The 25,110-nt window shown below is 30.6% G+C and overlaps 8 protein-coding genes and 1 non-coding gene across 9 annotated transcripts; 5 read left to right on the plus strand and 4 right to left on the minus strand.

Moving 5' to 3' along the window:
• Positions 1-169: 169 nt before the first annotated feature.
• Positions 170-10,162, minus strand: TOM1 (E3 ubiquitin-protein ligase TOM1; the record flags this gene model as incomplete). The annotated part of the gene is made up of 1 exon (XM_046079772.1): positions 170-10,162. The coding sequence occupies one exon, from the start codon at positions 10,160-10,162 to the stop codon at positions 170-172; it is 9,993 nt and encodes a 3,330-aa protein (XP_045933414.1).
• Positions 10,163-11,000: 838 nt separating this feature from the next.
• On the minus strand, positions 11,001-12,689 carry RAD52 (recombinase RAD52; the record flags this gene model as incomplete). The annotated part of the gene is made up of 1 exon (XM_046079773.1): positions 11,001-12,689. The coding sequence occupies one exon, from the start codon at positions 12,687-12,689 to the stop codon at positions 11,001-11,003; it is 1,689 nt and encodes a 562-aa protein (XP_045933415.1).
• An 838-nt stretch (positions 12,690-13,527) lies between these two features.
• On the plus strand, positions 13,528-15,573 carry NDC1 (Ndc1p; the record flags this gene model as incomplete). The annotated part of the gene is made up of 1 exon (XM_046081463.1): positions 13,528-15,573. One exon carries the CDS (start codon positions 13,528-13,530, stop codon positions 15,571-15,573), a length of 2,046 nt encoding a protein of 681 aa, XP_045933416.1.
• Positions 15,574-15,817: 244 nt separating this feature from the next.
• NHX1 (bifunctional K:H/Na:H antiporter NHX1) lies at positions 15,818-17,662 on the minus strand (the record flags this gene model as incomplete). The annotated part of the gene is made up of 1 exon (XM_046079774.1): positions 15,818-17,662. The coding sequence occupies one exon, from the start codon at positions 17,660-17,662 to the stop codon at positions 15,818-15,820; it is 1,845 nt and encodes a 614-aa protein (XP_045933417.1).
• A 279-nt stretch (positions 17,663-17,941) lies between these two features.
• Positions 17,942-18,015, minus strand: SCDLUD_004929. Its single transcript has one exon. It is a non-coding gene; the product is annotated as a tRNA-Ile (tRNA).
• Positions 18,016-18,870: 855 nt separating this feature from the next.
• SCDLUD_004930 (uncharacterized protein) lies at positions 18,871-19,404 on the plus strand (the record flags this gene model as incomplete). The annotated part of the gene is made up of 1 exon (XM_046079775.1): positions 18,871-19,404. One exon carries the CDS (start codon positions 18,871-18,873, stop codon positions 19,402-19,404), a length of 534 nt encoding a protein of 177 aa, XP_045933418.1.
• A 788-nt stretch (positions 19,405-20,192) lies between these two features.
• Positions 20,193-20,756, plus strand: GUK1 (guanylate kinase; the record flags this gene model as incomplete). Its single annotated transcript, XM_046079776.1, has 1 exon — positions 20,193-20,756. One exon carries the CDS (start codon positions 20,193-20,195, stop codon positions 20,754-20,756), a length of 564 nt encoding a protein of 187 aa, XP_045933419.1.
• A 503-nt stretch (positions 20,757-21,259) lies between these two features.
• RCF1 (respiratory supercomplex assembly factor RCF1) lies at positions 21,260-21,757 on the plus strand (the record flags this gene model as incomplete). The annotated part of the gene is made up of 1 exon (XM_046079777.1): positions 21,260-21,757. One exon carries the CDS (start codon positions 21,260-21,262, stop codon positions 21,755-21,757), a length of 498 nt encoding a protein of 165 aa, XP_045933420.1.
• A 601-nt stretch (positions 21,758-22,358) lies between these two features.
• USA1 (Usa1p) lies at positions 22,359-25,040 on the plus strand (the record flags this gene model as incomplete). Its single annotated transcript, XM_046079778.1, has 1 exon — positions 22,359-25,040. One exon carries the CDS (start codon positions 22,359-22,361, stop codon positions 25,038-25,040), a length of 2,682 nt encoding a protein of 893 aa, XP_045933421.1.
• Positions 25,041-25,110: the final 70 nt, after the last annotated feature.

The raw sequence follows: 25,110 nt of genomic DNA on the forward strand, positions 1-25,110 counted from the left end.
ATGTAATTTTTTTTAACGTAAAGTATAAATTTTAAACACATGTTTATTTCTCAAATATAGACTTTTTTTGAAGTAAATAAGAAGCAGTATTGACTCATATTATCTATTTAGATATATATATATGTATATGAAACAAAGAATAAAGGAGAAATGAATAAATAAATAAAACTTAAGCAATACCAAATCCTTGATGACCTTCATTAATGGCTAATAGCAATGCTTTACGTAAAGTCTCATATGAATCGTATGCTGGCAAATCTAATTGGTTAAAACACGTATGAGATGAAGGTAATCTGTCTGTCGCACCATAATCCTTATGGATGGAAAATTTAGAAACTCCGTTAACACCAGCTAATTCTTTAAATCCATTCAATGGGACTTTACTTGTACCCGTAACAAATTGTAATAATTTGGCTCTTTCTTCCTTATCAAATGATTTAACTGCTCTCCAAAAATAATTTATTTGCTTACAACTAGGAGTATAATTTACGTAGACCGTATTACTCTTCCAATCATTGATATCAATATCAGGTAATCCGCTCATCAATAACTCAACTTCTTGTTCGTTAAAAATCGTAATCAATTCTTTTGGAACCATTGAATAAAACCCAAATAGAAAATTATTCATTTGATCTTGGACAGAGGTTTGTAACTTATAAGACAGTATTTTTTGAACATATTCGTTTTTATTTTCTTCAGTAACTGCAATATTGTGGCCATTTGGCTTCAAATCAATGATATTATGTTCGCCATAATCATCTGTTTCCACAGAAAAAGTTTCTTCAATAACATCAGTAATATCGTTTTCCAAAATCCAAACTAAGGATTTATAATAATCTGGATCAACAGATTCCATATCTTTTAAAGAAACGGGCTTATCTAGCAACCCCTTGTAAACATCTCTACTGAAATGGCAATCAACATAACATTTATCTCGAATGGCTTTCCCAATTACCATTCCGATAAACTTGAAAAATGATAAATGTTCAGGATTGATACCGGAAGTACGATTTGGATGGAAAGTGTTTTTATCAGATGGAACAGGAGTAAATAGAGCATAATCAGGGTTGACCATTTGTCTAGACAATATTTGATACCATTCTCTTTTAACACCACCAGCATCAACACCTTGCTCATCCTTAAATGTAACCTCTAGTTTACAATTTTTCATTTCCTGAACCGGTTTAAAAAACAATGCACGATAAGAATCCATAAATACCTGTTCACGACTAACTTTGATACTCAGTTTCTGTCTATCCTTACTTTCGGCTTCAATCTTACCCATGAAATAAAATCTCTTATTATCAAAATCTAACACCTTGGAATTCTTAACTAGTAAAGCAAATGGACCGCTCATTAACTTGGAATTAGAACGTATCATTTCGTTTAACAACTTTTTGTGGGAGTCAGTGAAAAGGAAAAATAGGTTAGCCACTGGTTCCTTGGCGAAATCCACCTGAAAAGTATCCTTATCGGAAAATTGTAGTTCTTTACTCTTAGAAACTTTACTATGCTTACAAACAACCATTAAAGATTCGATCAACGGCAATAGCATAGCAGCAGAAGTGGTTAGTTCCTTGTGGTTCTCAAATTGGGTCAAAGTTCTACTTAATGCACTCCACAAATTGCCCAATTCCATCCCATCATAAATTTTCAACAAACTAGAAACTTTTTCATCTTCCACAACTTCATCTTTATCGTTTTTATGTGCAGTATCGTCACCACTATCAATATTGCTGGTACTTAAATAATCAATACTAGTTAAAACTTTTAGTAGTTTTGATTGTTCAGAACTTGGCGATAAAAATTGTTGAATTATCTCAGAGTTAATTTCATTCCCTTCTTTAACCTTGGGTAATTCTTTAGCCAACTGATCAAGGCCCTCGATCAACTTCGTTACCGAAATAGAAGCAATAAATTGCAATGACTCTATAAAATCTTGTTTAGCACCCTTTATACAACATAGATTTTTCATTGTCGTTAAAGTCTGCTGAAAAACTTTGGTGGAACATGAGTCCAACTTTAAAACATTAACAATTGAATTGTAAGAACTGGCATCAATATGAGGAACTAACACATTAGATTTTTTGGATTTCATTAAAGATTTGATAGTCTTGGTACAAAACTGTAAAATATTTGTTACTAAATCCATTAAAACAGATTCATCAGTAATAATTTTCTTTGTTAACAATACAAATAAATAATTGATAGGCCACTTTGGATTACTGGTGCATATATCCTTCTTAGATTTGAATGGAAACTTATTAACCAGTAAACTCTCATGCTCAGCAATAAAAAATAATTTTACACTACCAACACAGTCCACCAAATACTGCAAAGCCTCAATACATTGGCTGGCAACCAGTAGTGGGGAACAATTAATATTTAAAGAAAATTGAACAGTTTTGGGTGTACTGGGGGAAGTCCTACGACAAATAAAATTATAAATTTTCTCTAAATTGCTCTGAGAGTTGATGCCATCAGCTAAAATCAACAAAATAAAATTTAACAAATCACTTCTGTTTTGCTTGCTATAACACAAACTTTGATATAAAACATGATGATCATCCCTTTTTATGTATGCTTGTGGTATAAAAATAGATTTTAAAACAACGGCGATACCGCTACGATCAAGCAATGGTGAAAAGTGATTTCTAGCTTTCTTTTTCTGCTTATTTGAACTATGACTGTTTGTAGTATGATTACCAGTATTATGGTTGGTTATCGGATTGCTTGTTGAGGAAATATGATTGACAAGGCTATTAATTCTATCCAACAGAGCACCTCCCGCATTATCACTATCGGCCAAGCGTTCTTGGTTTGTCAATATTTCTTGGATTTGTTCCCTTGCTGCAACATTTTCAGGTTCATTATCGTCCTCATCCTCCTCAAAAACATTTTCGTCATGTAATCTGGACTCACGTTCTATAATTTGCTCACGAATATCTTCAGGCAAGGAGGAAAAAAACTCGGGGGTGACCTCGCTACCTCTACGAATGGGTTGCGGATTGGTTCCACGTTGACTCAGACGACGTAATCTACTTGCTGCTACATGCTCATAAAATACTTCTTCTCTTAATTCCTCCGGTAAAGCTCTCAAATACTCTGGGTCAATATCAGTTCTACTAACGTCAACCGGCTGCCCACCAATATCTACATAAACTGGGTCAGTATGTTCATCGGAGGAGGAATCAATATAATTTTCTTCTGCCTCCTCATCTAACTCAGTAAATTTTCTTTTTCTTGCAGCCTGAATTCTCTTCAATTCTTCTAATCTCTCTTGCATTTTCCTTTTCAGTTCCATCTCTTCTTCCTTTTTTTTTAGGTGCAACTTCAAACTCACGTTGAAGATACGATTAACAATTGCAGGAATTACGTTGTAAGAAAATAACTTTGAGGAGTAAAACATAGAATAAACATCATCCCATCTAACAGAGGTGGAAGATAATTCAATATTAAATCTGAAATCAGTGATAATGTTGCTTGTAGTAAAATCAAAAGTCCGTGCCCTAAATCCACGAGCTCTCCTACTACCCAAGACTAAGGGTTGGTCAGGGCTTCTCGATTGGTTTGTAAATACTTCAAAATCTAGAGGAGTCATGAACTCATGTAAGAATCCATCACCACCCAGAGTTCCTTCATTTTGAAAGGGACCACCAAAGATATTTGATAGTGAATTGGCAATATCGCCCATGTTTCTGTCTCTTAGGTAAATAAAGTGTGTAGAGATGTCATGTGAATCCATATGGTGCTGAGAGTTACGCGAATGGCGACGACGGTTTAGGTGACTACGAGGATGTGTGCTTGGCGTGTCATTGAAGTGCGTAGTTCTAACTTGGCTAACACGTGCCACATTGCCTCCAAAAGAACGCCATCTGTCCATTATGTTACCAGTTGCATCTTCAGGCTCATGTATTTCAAAAACAGGTTCCATGTCCGATTCAATTTGGGATTCATAACCATCTTGATCAAAATTACCATCTTCAAATAACGGAGCATGGTGTTCGTCATCCGCATCAATTTCGGAATCGGAAAAATCAGAAATACCAGAATCCCAGTCAGATTGATCCTCAATAGAGTTGTAAAAATCCAGCATTTCTTCCTCTTCCTCAATATCAATAGACATGTTGTCAGAGTCTCTTTCTTCTTGCTCATCATTAGTATCTGATTCACCATCCTCCAAATCTTCATCCCGTATAACTTCAATTTCTATATCGGAATCACTCACTCCGTAATCGTCAATATTTTCAAAATGACTAGTAACATTACTTCTATCTCTTTCTCTTTCTCTTTCTCTTTCTCTTTCTCCTTCCTCGTCATCACCTTCCCCGTCACTGAATACAACTTCCATATCTTGGTCTTCATCTACAAAGGCAATTTCATCATTATCGTCATCTCCTAATAAAGAATCGTCATCACCTATAATGTCATTGTCATCATCCTCTTCATCTTCAATATCTTCTACATCATACATCCCCAAGGCTGAATTTTTAAACATATTTGTGTCCTCCTCTTTTTCCGATTCAACATCCTCTTCTACATCCTCTTCATTGTTCCCAATATCAAATAAATCCACATTATTTTCCCTTATAGAACTTATTGCATTTAAACTTTGGATTGACACATTAAACAGTTTTACTGCGGGTGGATAGTTCATATCTAAATTGGCAATAGAGGATGTTATAACATTTGGCAAATCTAAATCAAGCATAATCTTGCAAAGCGAACACCTATCAGACGTGTACATAACATGACCAATCACATCCATCAAATTAGCCTTCTTGGACGTTAAAACAATTTCGATTAGCTTGAACCATATATGAATTTTGCTAATATTTTCAAGTATTGATTTGTTCGACTCAGAAACACCATTTAAAGCTTTTAAAATACATTCCAATGAAAATTTCTGGATAAAAACAATGTCAGCATCTACATATTTGAAACTTGGTTTATTATCTTTTAACTTTTTAACAACTGGAGGAGAAGATAAGAATGCACACAATAAAGTACTAACCAAATCGTTAATCAAAGATCTTTTAGCTTCGATATTATCCTTCTTTGGCAATGATAATAGATCAAATAGTAAAAAATTTATAAAAGTTGGACGTGGTTTTGTGGAATTTGAATATATGTTTCTTTTAGAAAAAGTCAATAATTCAAACTTGGCTTGTTTGTAACTACCTACAAGCTCAATCAATACTTGTAACAAAAATACCATGTATAACCAAACAGGGTTTTTAAAAGAAGTGTTTGATTTTTTTGATTTTGCCAACTTGGATTTTTCTTCCTCGTTCAAGGGTGGTTCCGATAACCAGTCTTTTTTACTAGCTGCCATTAGTTGTGCAAATAACAAATGAACAATCCCAGTTCTATAAGCAATGCCAAAATTTGAGTTATCTTGAGTTTTCTTATTAGATTCTTCAGTTGAAGGATCAATATATCTTCTAACCATCGGTGTTTCTAGTTCATTTTGGCCATTAAATGATTCAAATCTTGCATCCTTGGATAACACATCAACAAAAACATCAGGATCTCTCAATACTAAATTAGCCTTTTCCAAAAGCAAAGTGGATAAGTTGCGTTGTTTTTCACTTTCATCACCAATCGCACGAGTTGTAAAGGCTTTCTCGATTTCATATGAAATAACATCTTTTACTATTTCCCTAGTTTCGAAGCAAAACCGCAATAAAACTAAAAATGGGCCTTCTAGCATAGCTAGCATTTCATTTTTTTGGTTAACACCAATGCATTTTAATAAACAAGATAATACTCCAGATTTTGCAATTTGTTTTGCTAGATTGTAATCCTTTGCGTACAACACCAATACCCTAGTTATAGAAATGGCAGATTTAATATTTGTCACTTCTCTAACTTTAATTAAACACTCGTATATTTTAGAGCTAATTTCTTTAGGCACATGAATCTTGGTGATATTTGAGTTAAAAGGAACCACGACATCATTTAAAACTGACTCGGCTTCTGGAATTTGATTGGCCGCAAAAATCGTTTCATAAGCAAATAGTAACTCGGAAAAAAAGCTTTCTTGTGCACATTCAGTTGATAAATAATCACTAATTATATGACATGCTTTATCCAAAACTTTGATATGAGGATAAGTACTTAATGGCATTCTCTTCAATACATTTCCAAACAAAGAAAACGATGGTCCTATACACGCACTGTTATTTTTTTCTAAATTTTGTTCAATATTTTTTAAAATATTTTCCAAAAGGATGTCTCTATCATCTTCGTTAATTTCCAGTAGTAACGAATATATGGAGCGTGCAGCGTCTGGATAACTGACAAACATGTCAATAATTAGTTTTAGAGACACACATTTTTTAAAATCGCCCACTCGTGTTTCAAAAGACTGCAAATCCGCTTCAGAAACCATATAGTCGGGTTTAAATGAAGAAGATACATCTGCAGAAAGAAGCTCCTTAGAATAGCCATCCCAATCAGCAATTAAGTCAATCTTTTCTCGTGGTAACTTATCTTGATATTTTATCAAATAATCTACAGCAGCCTCGTGAGAAACACCATATTTTTCTAGTAAGCTAACTTTCACATAAGATGGTTTTTGTTTATCCCAGCTTACATATGCCAATGGAACTCTTTCCGGTTCACGTTCTGGAAATTTTGTGTACTTGAAAAAGGCAGCAAAAAAAACAATCAATTCATCTGCAAATATGGTTGATAATTTCTTGGTTGATAAGAGCCATAAGTTCTCCGTTAATAAATTTCTATAATGGGACAACAGAACGCTTTTCACGTTATCTCTGAAACATGTGGGAATGTGTCCTTGCATACGTTGCATTTCAGCATCTTCATCGAAAAAATAGGAGGTAACAGAATGAGACTCCTCCAAATATTTAGAATCTATGGTTCTTGATAGGAAATTAGTGCTAAATTTGAATAGCAAAAAAAGAATGTTTTTGTCATCTTTTATATATTTAATTTTACCAATATCTGGACTAAATTCAAAATCAATGGCTGGTAGTAGCGATAAAATATTCTCGATGATGTACAAATATTTCTCATGAACCTTATATTTGTAAAATAGTGAAATACTAACGATTTGCAAATGTTCAATGCTATTTCCACCGTATGGCAATGTTAATATGTCGTTGAAAAAATGCAAAAGCACTAAGTAATGGCTATAATATTTTTCAATTGGCAAAGTTCCAAAATCTAATAGATTTGATATATTTTGAACAACCATGCCTCTTAACTTAATTTCCCATGTCTTGTGTTCTTTATCAAAGGTGAAAACTTTAGTACTGCTTAATTTTACAAGCGATCTCAACATTTCAGCAATTTCATATTGGATTTTGTTTAGAACAAACCTAATTTGGAAAGTGTTTTTGAATTTGGCTGAGTTTTTCTTGGAATAGAATTTCAAATCAAGTAGTTTGGTACCCTTATGAATAACAAGTGGAGGATAACGGGTAGAACTTTGTGGTGTTGTCTCCTCACAAACTTTAGTTGGTAATTTTTCACGAATGTAGAATTCTTCAAGCGAACATTTTTCAAACAACTTGAATAAATTATCAAGTAAATCAAAACTACCCTCCTTAACAAACTTAAATAATATAGCAATTCTAGATGAATACAACGATGGATAATTCATATAAACCCTCCCTAATACATTTAGTAATCCACAAATAGTATTAACCTTTTCGAATAAATCTTTAACTGTCTCATAACTATTATTCAAGATGAAAGATTTTGAATTACTATAAGTTAAAAACGTGCCTATTTCCGTTAATTTGGCGGCTACAGTTTCGATTAGTTCCTCAAAACCAAAAGTGTTTTTTTGGTCATTTAGGGAAATAATAAAATCTACGAATTCCATGCAAGCGTTTGAATTAATGAAGTCAAATGGCATATTGTTAACACTAATCAAACTATAAATGTCTTTTGGTTCTAGTTCTTCCACAAGAGCAGGCCATGAACATGCAGATATCAGAGCAGTTAAAACAGATAGAACAAATGATGAGTCCTGTATTTCAAATACCTCCATGGTCTTAGCGCCTTCCTCCATATCAATTACCTCAGTCGATTCGGATTTATAAAAAATATCGGTACATCCCGTCTTGGTAGAGGTATAAATAGAAGGTTGTGAAAAGGAAATTTGACGAGATACGTCCTTTATGGTTTGTATAAACCCTGCTTCAAGTTCTGGTTTTAAGTCAGGATAATGGCGTGCCAATTCATCTAGTTCATTGCCATAATGGTAGTCATGTTCTTCCCATACAATAATTTTAGCAAATTCCACATTCTTAACAACTTCAAATAATTTGCTCACAAGTTTCCGTTCCTTAACCTCTTTCAAGCCATTAACATTCAAACAAATAGCAGAAATTAAAGTTGGTAATGTTTTTAACAAGCTTCCGCAAGGACCTAAAAAGTTGTCGAAATTATTGAAAATGGTGCTGATAGTTTGTGATTCAACCAAAATTGGGTAGATGGTTGGTTCCGAATTGATCATATCTTGAATAACTTCTAAAGCATCAGCAACCAAAGTGTAGCCGAAAATGGATCTATTTTCGATAATTTTATTTAATGCGGGCAAAATAGGTGAGTCTATTAAGTTACGAATTCTGTCACTGGAATCACAACTCAAAACAGTACGAACTAATTTTAATAGAGCTCTCATAAAGCTCAATTGTCTAAATGAGAAAGAATAATAAACTTTAACATAGGGAGAAGGTTTCCCAAACTCTGGATGTTCAATGGCAAACTTCACTTCATTTGTGATACACTGTATTAGTATGTTGAATCCATTATCATTATAAAATTGGGTAGCAGTTTCAAAATCCCATAATATAATTTTCAATAAATGAGAGGCGGAGGCCATCGTTCTATAAAATTTGCAATTGGGAATAGAAATAATTTCCAATAAACTAGAAATTAATCCTGAGGAGACTAAAGTGTCATGTAGTGAATTCATACCTGCTATATTGGAAATCAAATAAAAAAATCTCACATTATAATTTTCATCAACTTCATCAACTTTGTTTTCCCTCATAATTTTTGCGATGTATTTCAAAGCTTGAAATAAAATTCCATGAGGCATATTACCCCCTAAATTTTTCACTATATCTGAACACCAAATTTTACTCAAAGAGATACATTCTAAAGCGAAAACAGCATCAGATCTGATACTTCTGGGTAATTTTGTCTCAGATAACATAATAAACTCATTTAAGCATTCAAAAATATAGGTATCAATTTCAAAGACAGTAGAACTAACTTTGGGTGGCGGTAAAACAATATTTATATAGGCTAAGGAGTTCAATTTTACACGAATGGCGCTATTTCTTAGTTCTTTATTCTCAAAAGAATCATCGCTGAAGGCTTTGGCAATCGTACTTTTTACAGAGAATTCAAACCACCTATCAGCAGGAATTTCACACATCCCTTTGTCGAATATTTGCTGTAAAGTTAATGATTTTAATTGTTCTTTGTTTAACTTGAAAAACTTCATTACATTCTTGGGGGTATAATACATAAATTTTAAATTATCCCAGCTTGAAGGATACTTCTTTTCATCAAAAAATAAATCGACCAAGGAAAAATGGTTTGATGAATCATCCATCGCAGAACTTGGTAAAGATAGAATTAACATTTTGGCCTTTTCCTTTAAATTATTATCGGCTAATGGTGACGTATTGGGAATTTTTTCGCCAAGAAGGGAGTGTCTTTCAGCCATAAGCGCCATAATTTCCATGGCACCTATTTTAACTTTGAAATTAGGAGAGTTAATTAAACACCACATGCGGTCCAAAGAAGAATAAACAGAAACACCAGTTGAGTTGTATAAAAGTCTTGCAGTGAATGCAGTTATAGTAACGACTATATTTTCATCTTCTTGATTCATAACTATTAACTTAACAGGGGACTCAGTATTATCTGACTCATTAATAGTTGGTTTATAATGATATTTTTCTACAATTTTTTTTAAAATTTCATCCATTCGATCTAAAACTGGGATCCAAACGTATAAATCATCTCTTGATCTGTCCCATTCTTGAATTTGAGAAATTGCATGTAAAAAGTCCTCCTCTGAACAGTTTTTAGTTAACTTGTCCATCAAAGGTTTGAAAGGCTTAGCCCTTTCCTCTTTTTGTAATTGCTTACAGGGGGCTATAACAATCATCTTTCCTTTTTTTTTTTTTTTTTTTTAAAAAAATTTTTTTTTTCTCTCTTTTTCTCTTTCTCTTTCTCTCTTTTATGTTTTTGGTTTTCTGTTAATTTACCTATAATGGTTGATTTTTTTCTTTTTTTCTTTTTTTCTTTTTTTCTTTTTTTTTTTTTTTTTTTTTATTTCTTCTTCTTTTTTCTTTCTAACTATATATGTATTAGGGTAAAGATAGTATAATAAAATATTATAAAAATTAATTAGTAAGTTAAATAGTTTAAAAGGGGATTCTTTGAATTGATTTGAACAAAAAAAAAAAAAAAAAAAAAAAAAAAAAAGAAAAAGAAAAAGAAATAAAAAATGTATCAATAATTGTTCGTTCGTCCTAAGTTTTCCATCTGAATTTGAAACCCACATACAAATTTTACAGGTTGTAGTATTTTTTTTTCTTTTAAAGAGAAAAAAAAAAAAAAAAACAAAAAAAAAAAAAAAAAAAAGAAAAGAAACAAGCCTTAATATCGAAAAGTTTTTTTGAATATAATTATTGGTAAATAATTCAAACAAGATAATATTCGTAATATTTATGTGAAGTATAAGAATTTAAAAAAAAAAAAAAATTGACAAAAAAGCCATAAACATTATTTTTAATTAAGGTAGATGAGAAAGAATAAACGACAAGAAAAGTTTCAATTTGTTTCTAATAACAAAACAAAACAAAACATAAATGATAAAGAAAAAAACCTTTCTTATTCTAATAATAATAATAAATGCTCTATCTTTAAAATTTTAATTATATTCTTTATTTACTAAAATATATATATTGAAATATTATGTGGAAATAAAACTGGTTGCTCTTTTAATTTCCAGCGCTTTTATCACTGACATTACTATTATTATTACTATTTTTATTATTACTATTATGAGTAGTAGTACTAGTAGTGTTAGTGGTAGCAACGTTGGTGTTCCGAGGGTTAGAGTGGTTCCTTAAATTTAAATATGCAATCTTAGGTCTACCAACTTCTTTTCTTGGGGCCAAATTATTTGCGGCATTATAATTAGTATTATTGTTACTTGCCGGATTACTAATATGACGATTGTCATTAGTATTTTTTAAAGGATTACCGTTATTGGTGGTAGTATTATTATTATTATTATTATTATTATTATTTGTATGATTAATATTACTATTGTTGTTGGTAGAATTAATTGTAGCGCTTGAAGCTGTAGTATTGGTGTTAATGGAAGTGCCATTATTATTATTGGCATTTGTCACTTCGTCTATATTCCTTTCCCTAGATTGTATTCCATTATATACATGCTCTTGTGCAGTTACACCCCTTTCCTTTAAAATATCTCTTGGTAAAGGCTTCGAAACCGATTGATCTATAGTAGTTTTTATGGATTTAGATTTATAAGTATGATCAAAAACAGGGATATTATTAGAATTATGAGTTTTACCATCATTTAAATTTTGAAGCGTTTTAGCACTGACAATCAGAATAGAATCCGCATTGGTGGAGGCATCTTTATTATTATTATTGTTGATATTAGTAATATTAGCGTTGGAACTATTTGCAATGTTAGTAATAGTATTGATATCATCGTCATCTAGAGGCAGATCATCGCTCATTAATAATGAATCATCAAGATAATTTTCTATATACTCATTAATAGATGTGTTAGTCATAGATGGTACTGGAGCAGCAGTAACTGTACTTTTATCACCAGTACGTGTAGTGTTATTATTAGTAGTAGTAGTATTTGTATCAGCTTTATTGGTGTTAATTGTATTGATTTTTTTATTATTATAAACATTAAAATTATTATTATTATTATTTTTTTCCTCATTGGTAATATTCTTTGAATTTGATGTCATCGGGATATTAACTTTCTGAACAGTTTCAATTTTCCTTTTCTTTTGTTGTTGTCGACTCTGGCTTTCTCCATTTGCACTTAGAGTATTTGGTCTGCTTGACATAGCAAGAGAATCATTTGGTACTTCATCAGAAAATCGTAGCAAATTATTTTCATCAAAATCAGGAGGATCAAACTTGACTTTATCAATTTTAGAAAGAAAATCTTTGTCATATAAACAATTTCCTAAAGCGTTTCCAAACCCCCTTAGGCTTCGTTTCAAAGCATCCGTTACCGCTGACTTCTTGGCTCTTTCAAAAGCAAGAGCTTTTCTTTTTTCATTATCAATTGTACCATAGCCGATATCTTCTCTAAAAGTACCATCTGTTAATGTGACACGGACTATAGCAGTACATCCAATAAAATATCTGCCTTGTTTTTCATCCATAAAATCTATTGTAACAGATTTAACTTCAGTGCTCCATCCATTATATCCAAATATTTGATTAGCTAAATTAATGGCTTTCCATCCTTCCAAATAAGCGACTCTGTTATTACCATAACCCAATCTTTTAGAGATGTATTCTGGACCTAATTTTTTCTCTAATTTAGCCTGTATATCATCTATAGAAGTATTAAATCTACTTTTACTACTTTTTGCGTTTGGATCGTTATTATTATTATTATTCATGATGAAAAGAAAAAAGAGAAAAGGCAAAAAGGGAAAAAAAAAAAAAAAAAAAAAAAAAAGATAATGGTTTGCTGTTGCTCTTGATATCAGTGAAACACTTTTAAATGATCCTTTTCAGATTTTTTTCTTTTTTCTTTTTTCTTTTTTTTTTTTTTTTGTTCCTTCTATTTTTGCCACTTGTAATTAGTTTGTTAAATTAAGATATACTTTTATATGGTTAAGTGATTTAATAAATCACAATTTATTTTATATATATATATAAATCGATTGAAAAGGTTTAGATTGGTAATAAGCCTAAAGTCTATTCAAGTTACCCTCCCTTTGTGAGCTAAATAAAGAATATGTGTACCATCTGCGTTTCAGGATTTTTGTTTATTTTCAATTATTAGAAAAAAGATTTCTGTAGCATAAGCACAATTCTTTATCAAATGTAATTATAATTATTTAAATGTAAACAATTTAGAAAAACTTTTCCCCCCCTCTTTCTCTTATACAGAGCACGTGATAAACAATCGTTACCCGGATATTAAACTGCCATAAAATAAATACATACTATTTTCCCCCCCCCCAGCAAGAGAGAAGGTGTGGGTGTGTGTGTGTGAGAAAGAAAACAAAAAACAAAAATAAAAAAAAACAAAAATAAAAATAAAACTGTAAAAAATAAAATTCACTTATATTTCATTTTTATTCCATTCAATTCAACTTTTAATTTCGTGTTCATTTTCTCTCCCTCTTTCATCCCCCCTCCTCCAGATTATTTTACTTGCAATACTTCTAAATACTTTTACAACAATTTGTAAGATTAGAAACAATCATTGTGATTATTGTTATTCGTATTATGAGGAAATCTTATAGTGACATTACCAACAATGCTAGTGGTAACATTAGACGTATGGTCAGCAATATCAATCCAAGTTACCACAAGATATTTAGTAGCATTTGTAAAATTAGATTCAGTTATCTAGCCACAAGATTTCTTTTCACATTAACTATATCAACATTTGTATCAATAAGATTATTCCAAAAATTTATTTTCAGACACTTATATTATGAGTATTATTATATGTATAGCCAAAATGCCATCAGCAGCAACAACAATAATTTTTTATTAAATATTCTAATTCTACTTCCTATTAAGTTATTGGCCCTTTATTTAGGAATAATAATTATTTACATTACAAGAAAGTATTATTTACATGTCACTTACAATACTACTAGTGGAATTACTTATCTTAAACGCACTTTTAAAAAAATAACACTTTATGAGTGTATTTATATTGCAAGCTTTGTTTTGATTAATTCATCCTGTTTAAATATTTTCAATATATATTCAAATTTTAATACCACTTTCCGATTCAAAACTGTTGTTACTTTTATTGTTCCATTGATATATTCCACACAACATGTTATTTTCGATTTTGATAGGTTATTTTTTGTTAACAAGAAAAGCATTAACTACCAATCTCCCCAAACATATATAACCTCAAGATTAAAGAAATCTTTGGAGAAAACATTTTTTTTATCGCTATTCAGTTTTTTTACAATTTTGATCATATACAAAGTGGACCCTTTATATGCTGTTGCTTCTATTAATATTAACAAGCTACCAAAATTGAGCGATTTGTTTTTATCTTTGATGTCGATTTCCATTACACTCCAACTTTGGGAATGGGCTAATATTTCGTTTAACGCATATTTATCCATTGGTCCATTGCATAGAGGCACACTTCTAAGTTCTTTATCTTCTTCTTCCTTTTTTTCTTCCCCAAATTCTGCTTCCCCAATGGAGACTTTGATATCTGGTTTGAAATCAAAGAATAATTTTACCAAATTGACTGCATTTCAGGAATTATCATATAGAGCGAGAAGTTCACATGTTCAATTCAGATATCCAATTTACCATCAAAGCCGTCAGGTCTGGCCTAGCATTTTAGCAGAATGTTTCAATACCATCAATGATACCAATACCAAAGTTTCAGAATATTTATTGAAAGTAGACACCATAGGCCAAGGAAAAAATTATACTAGTGTTGAGGAGAAACAGAGAAGGGAAGGTTCTATGTATGACCTAGATACTACTAATAACGGCGATAATCTTTTTGGCAACGATACAAAAACTTTTGAAAACGGTAGTTACAGTACTTTATACAACACAAACTATTACAACAACAACAATAATAATAGCAATAACAACGCATTTAATATTTATTCAAATAAAAACATTTTTTTAAACACTAATAAAAGTAAAAGTAGTGCTAATGATAAAGGTATGGAAGAAAATTTTACTAGTGAAAGCGTCCAGACAAATATACTTTCCACTATCGTAATCCCATTCATAATTAAAATGGTAAATATAGGTATCAGCAGGTTCTTTTTCCCCGATGTGGTTGCTAATTCTGCTAATAACATTAACAACACAGTTACAGATGGAACAATTATACCTACAAACTTAATTACAGAAAATTTAAAAAATTTGAACAGGAAGCTTTTCAGTAATGTTCAACGGGATTCCATTAGATTATGTCCATTGCCAAATGTTTATGCCGATTCTGTCTTATCTTTGACCGGTATTTTATTAAATGCATTGGAAGAAGAACCTCATAGTAGTTGTACCGGGAATATTGGGGATGTTTTGAAAATATTAGAAAGATCAATTAGTATCTTGGGAGGATTTGTGGAATATTCAGAAAAAATTCATAAATTGGATAATAAAACTGAGCAGGAAGTTATTCCTAAGACTGTTTTATCCATATTATACGATCTAAGCGTCAATGCGTTTTTAGAATTAGTTTTGAGATATAATGAAACTTTAAATAATATTTATCTGGATGAAGAAGTAAAGAGTTTAGTTAAATGGGTTTCTGAAATGATAAATCAGGAATGAAATGTCGATTTTTTTTTTTTTTTTCTTTTTTGTATATTAAAGAATAACGATTAATAAATGTGATTTAAAAAAAAAAAAAAAAAAAAAAAAATGAATTTATAAAATATAAATATATAATGGTATGATAACTAAATAACTGTAAAAAAAAAAAAAAAAAAAAAAAAGCTCTTAGAAAGAACTCTAAAAAAGAAGAACAACTTTTAAGAAGGAAAAAAAAAAACATTTTTTTCCCAAATAATTATGACTATTCGTTCCTGTTACTTAAATTCAAATCAGCTAGTTGTCTTGCTGGTGAATGTTGTCTAGACATAGAATTGGTCATCCCGCCCGTGGGCTGGTCTAAAAATACAGGTTTTAACACCTGCTCATCAAAGTTTTGAAACCATTGATCATTAGAAAATAATGAACCAACAGTTTCCCTGAAACTTTGTCTATTATCAACCCCTCTGTTAATATTGTTATTATTATCATTACTGCTACCATTATTTGGATTATCTGTATATGAGGGTAAAGAAGAAACCACTCTGGGAGTTTCGATATCAAATTCATCGTCAGAATCTTCAGAGTTTTCATCTGCACATCCAGTCTTAATATTTAAAATTTCCAACATACCAGCAGTAGTACCACCAAAAACAATAACAGTTAAAACAACAACAACCAAGACTGTGGCTAATAAAGTAAATTTGTATTCACCTTTCATACCCATAGCTAATGCTACACCAACTGCACCTCTTAAGCCTGCCCAAAATGTCATCATTTGATACTGGTAAGGAATTTCATCAGGAATTTCATCTGGATTAAAACTAGTTAAGGATGATCCGCTATTATAAACAGCTTTTCTTTTAACTCTTTGTTTGTGAACCCAATTAACTGCATGAGAAAGCGGAAACACCGCACACCATCTAGATACACAAATAGAAATAGCTGTGATAATAATTAATAAGGGTTTGTAGACTAATTCAACCTCTGTAAATAGAGCTAAGCCTAAATAAATGAAAATAAAATTTTCTGACAATCTAGCCAAAAGTTGGAAAATATATTTAATAGCAACCTGCGTTCTTCTAGACATATTATAGTAGGCATAGTGTTTTAAGGTAATGCCACAAAATAATAAAGATACAATACCACTCATGTGACAACCATTAGAAAAAAAATATGACTCGTAAGCGACCAACAAGACTATACAGGTTTCGATTTGAGGGAATCTTCTAATGTAGGTATGTTTCAAAAGCAAGGCGACTAGAATACCAACAAGCACACCTATTAGGAGTGAGACACTAAACGTCATTAGAAAAGAACCTAATCCCTCAAAAAAAGATGAGGCCTTTGCTGGTTTATCATGAAATTTTTGACATGTTTCAAACATAACAATAGATATAGCATCATTTAATAAAGATTCACCAAAAATAATTGTATATAACTTGGGGTCCACCTTGTAGGCATTGAAAATTGATAAAATTGTAACCGGATCTGTCGCTGATAATGTTGCACCGACACTTAGCGCGTCAACAAAGGAAATATGAATATTCTCTAGTCCCAAAGAGGTCCAAATAAATAAAATTATACCCAAGACTATTGCAGATATTAATGTACCTGGGATAGCAAAGGTTAAGATTGAACCTATATTATTAAAGAAATTTCGTTGATTCAATTCGTAGCCTGAATTTAAAATAATAGGAGGTAACAAAATATTGAAGAAATAAGAAGAATTGAAGGTAACGCTATCTTGAATATAATGACCGGGAAGTAATCTAATAATTAATCCAATGACCATCCCATAAAAAATAGACAAAACAGTTTCATGAACTGCTCTGATTTTCCTTTGAGTTAAATAATAACTTGACCATAGAGCAGATATTAATAAAAACAGTAAAATGAATAGGGCCCAAGACGAAAATATTTCTTCTGCTATAGGATTCGCTTCTCCATCATCTGGATCTGTAATGGGTGTCTGATCTCCTGGTGCACCAATACCATTACTCGGTGGTAAATTTTCATCGTCATCGTCACCGCTGATACTATCTTTCCCCCCTAAAAATGCAGTGGTAGTTTTAAGAAGCAAACTAATTGCTAACCATTGAAGTGTCATTTAAACTTTATATTTTTCTAATTTTTATATAGTTAAAAAAATCGTACTCTCTCATATTTAGAAAAGAAGAAGAAAAAAAAAAAAAAAAACTTTCTTCTATGAACCGGTAGTAAACAGATTTGTGTTTTAAAGGAAAAAAAAAAAAAAAAAAAAAAATAAAAAAATAAAAAAATAAAAAAATAAAAAAAGAGAGAGAAACATTCGAAATAGATAGAGTATCAAATATATAACCTTTATAAATGGATAAAAAAAAAAACGTGTTTCTAAAATAGAAAAAATTGGTTCCTAGCAGGATCGAACTGCTGATCCCCGCGTTATTAGCACGGTGCCTTAACCAACTGGGCCAAGGAACCTTAGATTAAAAGTGTCGTAATATGAAATCAAGTAAACGCATATTACAACCAACATATAAAGTAATAAAGAATGTCCACCGCAAGAAGTAAAGTAATAAATAAGTCAACCTCAAAAGTGCTACGCTCATTCAAAGCAGATCATGAAATCACTACTAAGATAACACAACAACGAAATGTTGGAAAAGATTAATATGAACATCAAATATAAATGTGAAAATAAATCATATATAAAGAGATGATTTATTATCAAGTTATTCATCAAAAGTATTTAAGTTATAGTTTTAAATAATCTTTATTATATATTATTATTATAATATGTAAAGACCTAAATAGAACAAGAAATTAATTACCATAATCCGAACCCGTAATTATTACGACTAATCCTGAGTTACGCTTACGATAAAAAGATCGTAATTTAAAGTATATTAAATTATATATTAAAAATGTTTTAAAAAAAAAGGGGGCGGATATATGAAAGGGGATTTTTTTTTCCATATGAAAAAAAAAAAAATAAAAAATTGATAAAAAGTATATTTTATCAATATATTTTTTCTTTTCTTTCGTTTCCTCTTTTTTTTCTTTTTCTTTCTTTCCTTCCTTTTTTAGTTTCTGTAGGAAGAATATTATATATATATATATATATATGTAGCTTTTTTCACCCTTCCTTTTTCTCTTATTTCTTGTAAACTAAAGAACCGTTCAAGACCTTCTAAAAATTTAAAACTAGAGCATTATAAATTGAAAATAAATTGAAAATAAATTGAAAATAAATTGAAAAAAAAAAAAATATAAGTAATTTACACGGGCAAAATGAGTTTATACTTTACTTTACTATTTTTGATATTAATTACCGAAATGAGTGTATTGTTTTTATTAATATTACCTTTGCCATATTTGGTTCGTAGACAGTACACCACTTTATACTACAAATTTGCTTCTTTACCACAAGTTAAAACAGTTATAGTTATATCAGGTTTATTAGTTGGTACTTTATTTGTAGATTCATGGAAGAGGTCAAGATTATTATTACCGGAGGACCGTACTCTGATTACACCAGAATTGTTGGCTTCCAAGGCTTATAATCAACGTAACGTTTACATTGCTGGATTTATTTTATATTTTGCACTTTGTATCCCTATAACCATGAGTATCGTAAGAAGATTGGTGAAATATGAGGAGTTGAATAGAGCCAAAGAAGCTTCTTCTGGTACCGCTACTGAAAAGGAGGAACAAGACAATGAAATTACTGAGTTACAAAAACAATTGAAAAACAAACAAGCGTCATTAACGGCTATGGAATCGCAATATAAAAATTTGCAATTACACGTGGAAAAAGAATTGGATGATGAAAATGGGAAGCCATCTATTGAGGATAAAAAGAAAGCATGATATGAAGTTGGGATGTAATTAGTAGATTTATGTACAATTATATACTAGCACAGTTTAATACATTCAACAATAAGACCATTTGGATCGGTACAATTTCTTTTCTTTTCTTTTCTCTTACATACCCCGATTTATTTTTTGAAGATTTTGAGTACACGTAAATATCGATTGGAATAGCATTCGGATAACTTACTTTAATTTTTTTTTTTAGCAATGCCGTTTAAAAACACCTGAGAAATTGTGCACTGAGTAATTATGTACGGTGTGATTTCTTATGTAGTGTTTTCTTTATTACAAATTTACAAATGACTTCGTTTAAATTTACCAACTGACCCGTGTACGAGCATTTCTGTGACATTTTATTTTATTTTTTTATTTATAAATCAATTTAAAAAAAAAAAAAAAAAAAAAAAAAACTAAAATAAATATCGATATAAATTCATTAAAATAAAATAAAAATAAAAATAAAAATAAAAATAAAAATAAATGAATGAATGAATGAGTTATATAGTGGCATTGATATGTTATTCTACTTCGAACTCTTGTACATGTCTGGGCGAAAATCTAATGCTTTTGTTTTTTTCTTTTTCTTTTTCTTTTTTCTTTTTCTTTTCTTTTCTTTTTTCTTTTCTTTCTTCTTACCACTTCCTTTTCTCTCTTCTTTTTCCTTTCCATTTTTTTAATGTCTCTTAATTTCATTTCGTGTAAACAGGGTGTCACTGGGAACACCCAAGATTAATACAGTTAGAAGCTACTCATTAGCATATTAATACAAGCATCTAAACAACAAAATGTCTCGTCCAATCGTTCTTTCAGGTCCTAGTGGTACTGGTAAATCAACTCTATTAAAAAAATTGTTTATAGAGTACCCAAACAAATTTGGGTTTTCTGTTTCTTCTACTACTAGGAGTCCACGTCCAGGTGAAGTTAATGGTAAGGATTATAATTTTGTTTCTGTTGATGAGTTTAAAGATTTGATAAGTAAAAACGCTTTTATTGAATGGGCTCAGTTCAGTGGTAACTACTATGGTACCACTATTAAATCTGTCAAAGAAGTCACTTCTACTGGCAAGACTTGTATCTTAGATATAGATATGCAAGGCGTTAAATCTGTCAAGAACACTGATTTAAATGCCAAATATTTGTTTATTAGTCCACCAAGCATTGTGACTTTAAAACAAAGATTGAGTGATAGAGGTACTGAGACTCCGGAATCTTTGAACAAAAGATTGAGTGCTGCTAATGCTGAATTAGAGTATGCTAAGACTGGTGCCCACGATAAGATTATAGTTAACGATAATTTAGACAAAGCATACAAAGAATTAAAAGAGTTTATTTTTGAAGGAAAACAATAGTCCAAATGATGTATAAAAAATAAAGTATATATATATATATATGATGTATATGGTACTTGTTTTTCTTAATTTCTTCAGCTAACTGATGCTGAATTTATTCCACGGACTTCGGTATTTTTACTCAAATGGGCTTTTCATTTGACATCTTATTAAAATTTTTTTTTATCCAAAATAAATATTAAAAATTTACAACCAAGCTTTCTTAAATTACGACAAATAAATCACAAGTACTTTTCCTTTGGTTAAAATATTTATATTCACATTAATTTCGATTAACAAGATATCAACTGGTTCCTTTTAATTATCTTTTTCTTTAACGCAGATAAGAACCCAAAAAACATAATAATAATAATAATAATAATAATAATAAATATATAAATATCTATTCAGCTGTATTTAACTTATTAAATTATCTATCCTTTATACACTGCTAAATTTCTTAAAGAAGAGGCTAGTAACATAAACGATACCAAACAAACAAAGAAACAAAAAAAAAAAAAAAAATGTCACAACTTCCATCAAGTTTCGATAATTCTAATGTTGAATATGCAGAAGAAATGCCGTTTTGGGATAAAGTTGCATTTCATTGTAAACAACAACCGTTAGTTCCATTAGGGTGTGCTTTGACAACAATAGCTGTTATTTTAGCTGCTAAAAATATTAAATCTGGCGATAAGAGAAGAGCTCAGTATTGGTTTAGATGGCGTGTCGGTTTACAGGGAGCAACTTTAGTTGTTTTGGTTGCGGGTAGTTTCTTGTATGGTAAAAACTCTCAAGAAAGAAAAACACAAGATGAATTAATGAAAGACAAGGCAAAGATGAGAGAGAGGTTATGGATTCAGGAGCTAGAAAGAAGAGATGAAGAAATGAAGGCCAGGAAAAAGAGAGCTGAATTAGCCAGGATTAAGGCACAGGAGATGGAGAATGAAACTTCCAAAATTCAAGAGGAATTGAAAAAATTGGAAAAAGAAATTCAAGAAGGATCAAATAATAAAAATTAATTCTTTAAGCTAAAAGTATAATGTTAGGATCTAGAGAGTGAGTATAATTTTTTCCTGTAAATATAAATAACAGAAAAGATGAGTCGATAATCTTTTTTTTTTTTTTTTCTTTCTTTTTTCCTTTTTTAAAACAAATATTTATATACATCTTTTATTAATTATGTTTAGCCTTTATAATTGAAATTTCTATGTCTTAGATGGCATATTAATATATATATCAATAAAACATTCATAAGCTTTTTTTTAATATTATAAATAACATTATTTTATTGTAATTGATGAAGTTTTTAATATTGTAAGCAAATATTGATGAATATTAAATTACTGATTTCTAAAAGTTACAATCTAATTTATAATACTTGTGATCGCTTTACTAATTTTTTTTGTTTTTTTTCTCTCTCTCTTTTTTTTTTTTTTTTTTTTTTTTTTTTTTTTTCTTAATATTTAAGAACAAGTGGCAAACGCAAAAAAATTAAAATCAACTAATTTTTTTAATAAGGGTTGTAGGATTTGTTTAGGTCAGTTGCAATCCCCTTCTCAAAAAAAAAAAAAAAGTAAAAGTAAAAAGAAACAACGAGCTATATAAAAATAAGTAAATACAATGTCGAAAAGGTCCAATGCAAATAGCAATTCCAATGTATACACTGCATTGTCCCAAATCACAGTAAGCGTTTGGAGCTCAGATAAAAATTTAATACAATCCAATGAAATCATTAGAGTTCACCCAGCCTGTAAAATATCTAAAATTTTGCAATATGTTCATTTTTTGTTGAAATCTACAAAACGTACTGATAATGACTTATGCAATGTCAATGCTTACTGCTTACTATATAAGCAGAAAGTTTTAGACTTAAACTCCACAATAGGCACTATTAAAGATCCCGAAACATCAATTTTTAGTTTAGAGTTTGAACTAGACACAAACAAAGCTAATAACGACAACGGTCATCCACAAATCAAATTCCTAAGTTATTCTCCGCAAGATTTTGTTGTTAACAATATAAAGGTAGAATGCCAGATTAATACACTATCCAGCTATAAAATATTAAATTTTGATCCCATTGAGATATCATTAAATTGTAATTTCAGTGGTCTAGCTAAAAAATGCCTGAATAAAATTAATGAATTTGAAATCACAGGTAGTTCCACCGGCACTTTTTGTCTCAACGGACATCACACCATTGATGATATCATGAGCTTTAATTTTGCTGGAAAGACTTTTACTGACCCATTAAGTGTAATTGATCAAAGGTTGTGTGATATTTTAGGATATGATTTAATTCCTACGGACAAACCCTTTGTGTTATTATTGTTTATTAGACACAAACAGAGGGAAAGCAAAATAGCTTTGGAGTTCATATCTGACTCTGAATTAATGATGAACCAAATGAATATTAATGAAAATACAACTATATCAGACGTTAAAAACTTTTTATGTTCTGTTTATGCACATGCCACTAGAATTAATTCAAAAGATATCAAATTGATATATCAGGGCCAACTGTTGGATTGCGAAAAGGAACCTAAAAAAAAAATATTATCGACTATCACTCATAATGCTGACAGTAATATCATTAGAGAAGAAGATGGTACTATGCATTTCAAAATACATGTTTCTATAAATACTGACGGGTTTTTTAGATATGATGAAAACGAACCAGGATTTTGGACTGAATTGTTTCATAATCCTAATCGTTTCTCCTTTATGAACAGAGGTGTTAATGCACCTACACCAGAAAATGCAACCGGCAGGATCAACAAACGTGAGAATGTTGTTTCCAACAGCAACATTGTTATTAATAATGGAACGACTGATTTATCTCCGGAAGAATACGAATTTTATACAGAAGAAGGCGATCAGGTCCATAGAACATGTGAATCTTATGAAAAAGTATATATCAAAGGTTCACCTTATTTTATTAGAAGACGGGAATTTGACACCTATAATTATGCACTAAACGTAAGATGCAATGTTGAAGGCGGAGAAGAAGAAGAAGAAGAAGAAGAAGATACCATCAGTATTGACAGAGAAGATTTCCGACAAATTGATAATTGTATATTTTTATCATCAAGAGTAATTAATACAATAAATGATAAATTTGGTGTAGTTATAGAAAAACAACAAATTGTAGAACAAGATGATGAGGGACAACTATTTGGTGAAAGTGGGAGTTTGGTTATTAACCAGAATAATAACAATGCAAGTACAAATGTTAATCCGCTTTTACAAGAAACACGACTTGTTAGTAGAATTAAAGAATTTATCAGAATATTTGCCAGGTCAATTTATTTGATGTTTCGTAATTCCATCTTGGGTATTATAATATTAACAACCCTTTCTTCCTTTATACCCGTTAAATATACCATAGCGTTATTATTGATAAACTTTTTGAGGGCCTTGTGGTTTACTAACGAGGTCTGGGATATGTGGATATTATTTTTCACTAGAAATACGCCCCTAGGTGATAAAGATTACAATAGGTTTAGAAAGTTTATTGTCACAGGAACAATACCAAAAGAGCTACGGAGCAAGTTGAAAAGAAATTGTATTGTAAGAACCATATTAGCTCAAACATTGAGGGAATCACCAGAACTACAAAAAAAAATTATAAGAGAATATTTGCCCCATATGCATAACATAGATAATGGCAACGTTATTACTGACACTGATCAACTAGAGTCTTTAGTTTCTGAAATTTTAGAGAATTCAACCAAGAATAAATATGATGAATTGCCTCAACCTGACTTGCAAGAATTGTTTCAGCCCTTCTTCCAGTGGTTAAATGATAAGGTGGAGAACAGTTGGAAAAATGAATATCCAACAGATGAAAACGAAGGATGTATTTTGAATACTATAAGGAATTACTTGAGACCACTTAGAGTATTCGTTAATATTTTACAAAGAATTAGTAATTTTCTCAATGAGGGGATTGTGCTATATTTTTCTACCGATACCGAAACAGATAATTTTTTCGTTGGAATTCTGAAGACCATTGTTTTGTTTTTCTTATTATTTTGGCCAGGTTATGTGATGGTTTTCAATAGGATGATTAGAGCGAGTGATTTGGAACGTGAAAGGAGATTAAGACGTGAAGCTTTAGAAGATAATAATGAACATGCACCTGTTGAACAATTAGAGGATAATGCTGTTGAAAATGTGGTGATGGATGAAATAATGGCTGAAGAAGAGTATGAACATCTTGATAGTAACAACAACGAAGGTAATGATAATTTTGAGTTAATTGAAGAAATTGATGGGGCCACGGGTTCTGTACGTCGCTAACATTGCATGGATATTAGAAATTAAATAGATAAATTTTTATTTTATTTTTTCTTTCTTTCTTTCTTTCTTT

The sequence above is a fragment of the Saccharomycodes ludwigii genome, chromosome VI (genome assembly GCF_020623625.1).
Source record: "Saccharomycodes ludwigii strain NBRC 1722 chromosome VI, whole genome shotgun sequence".
Taxonomy (NCBI): Eukaryota; Fungi; Ascomycota; class Saccharomycetes; order Saccharomycodales; family Saccharomycodaceae; genus Saccharomycodes; species Saccharomycodes ludwigii.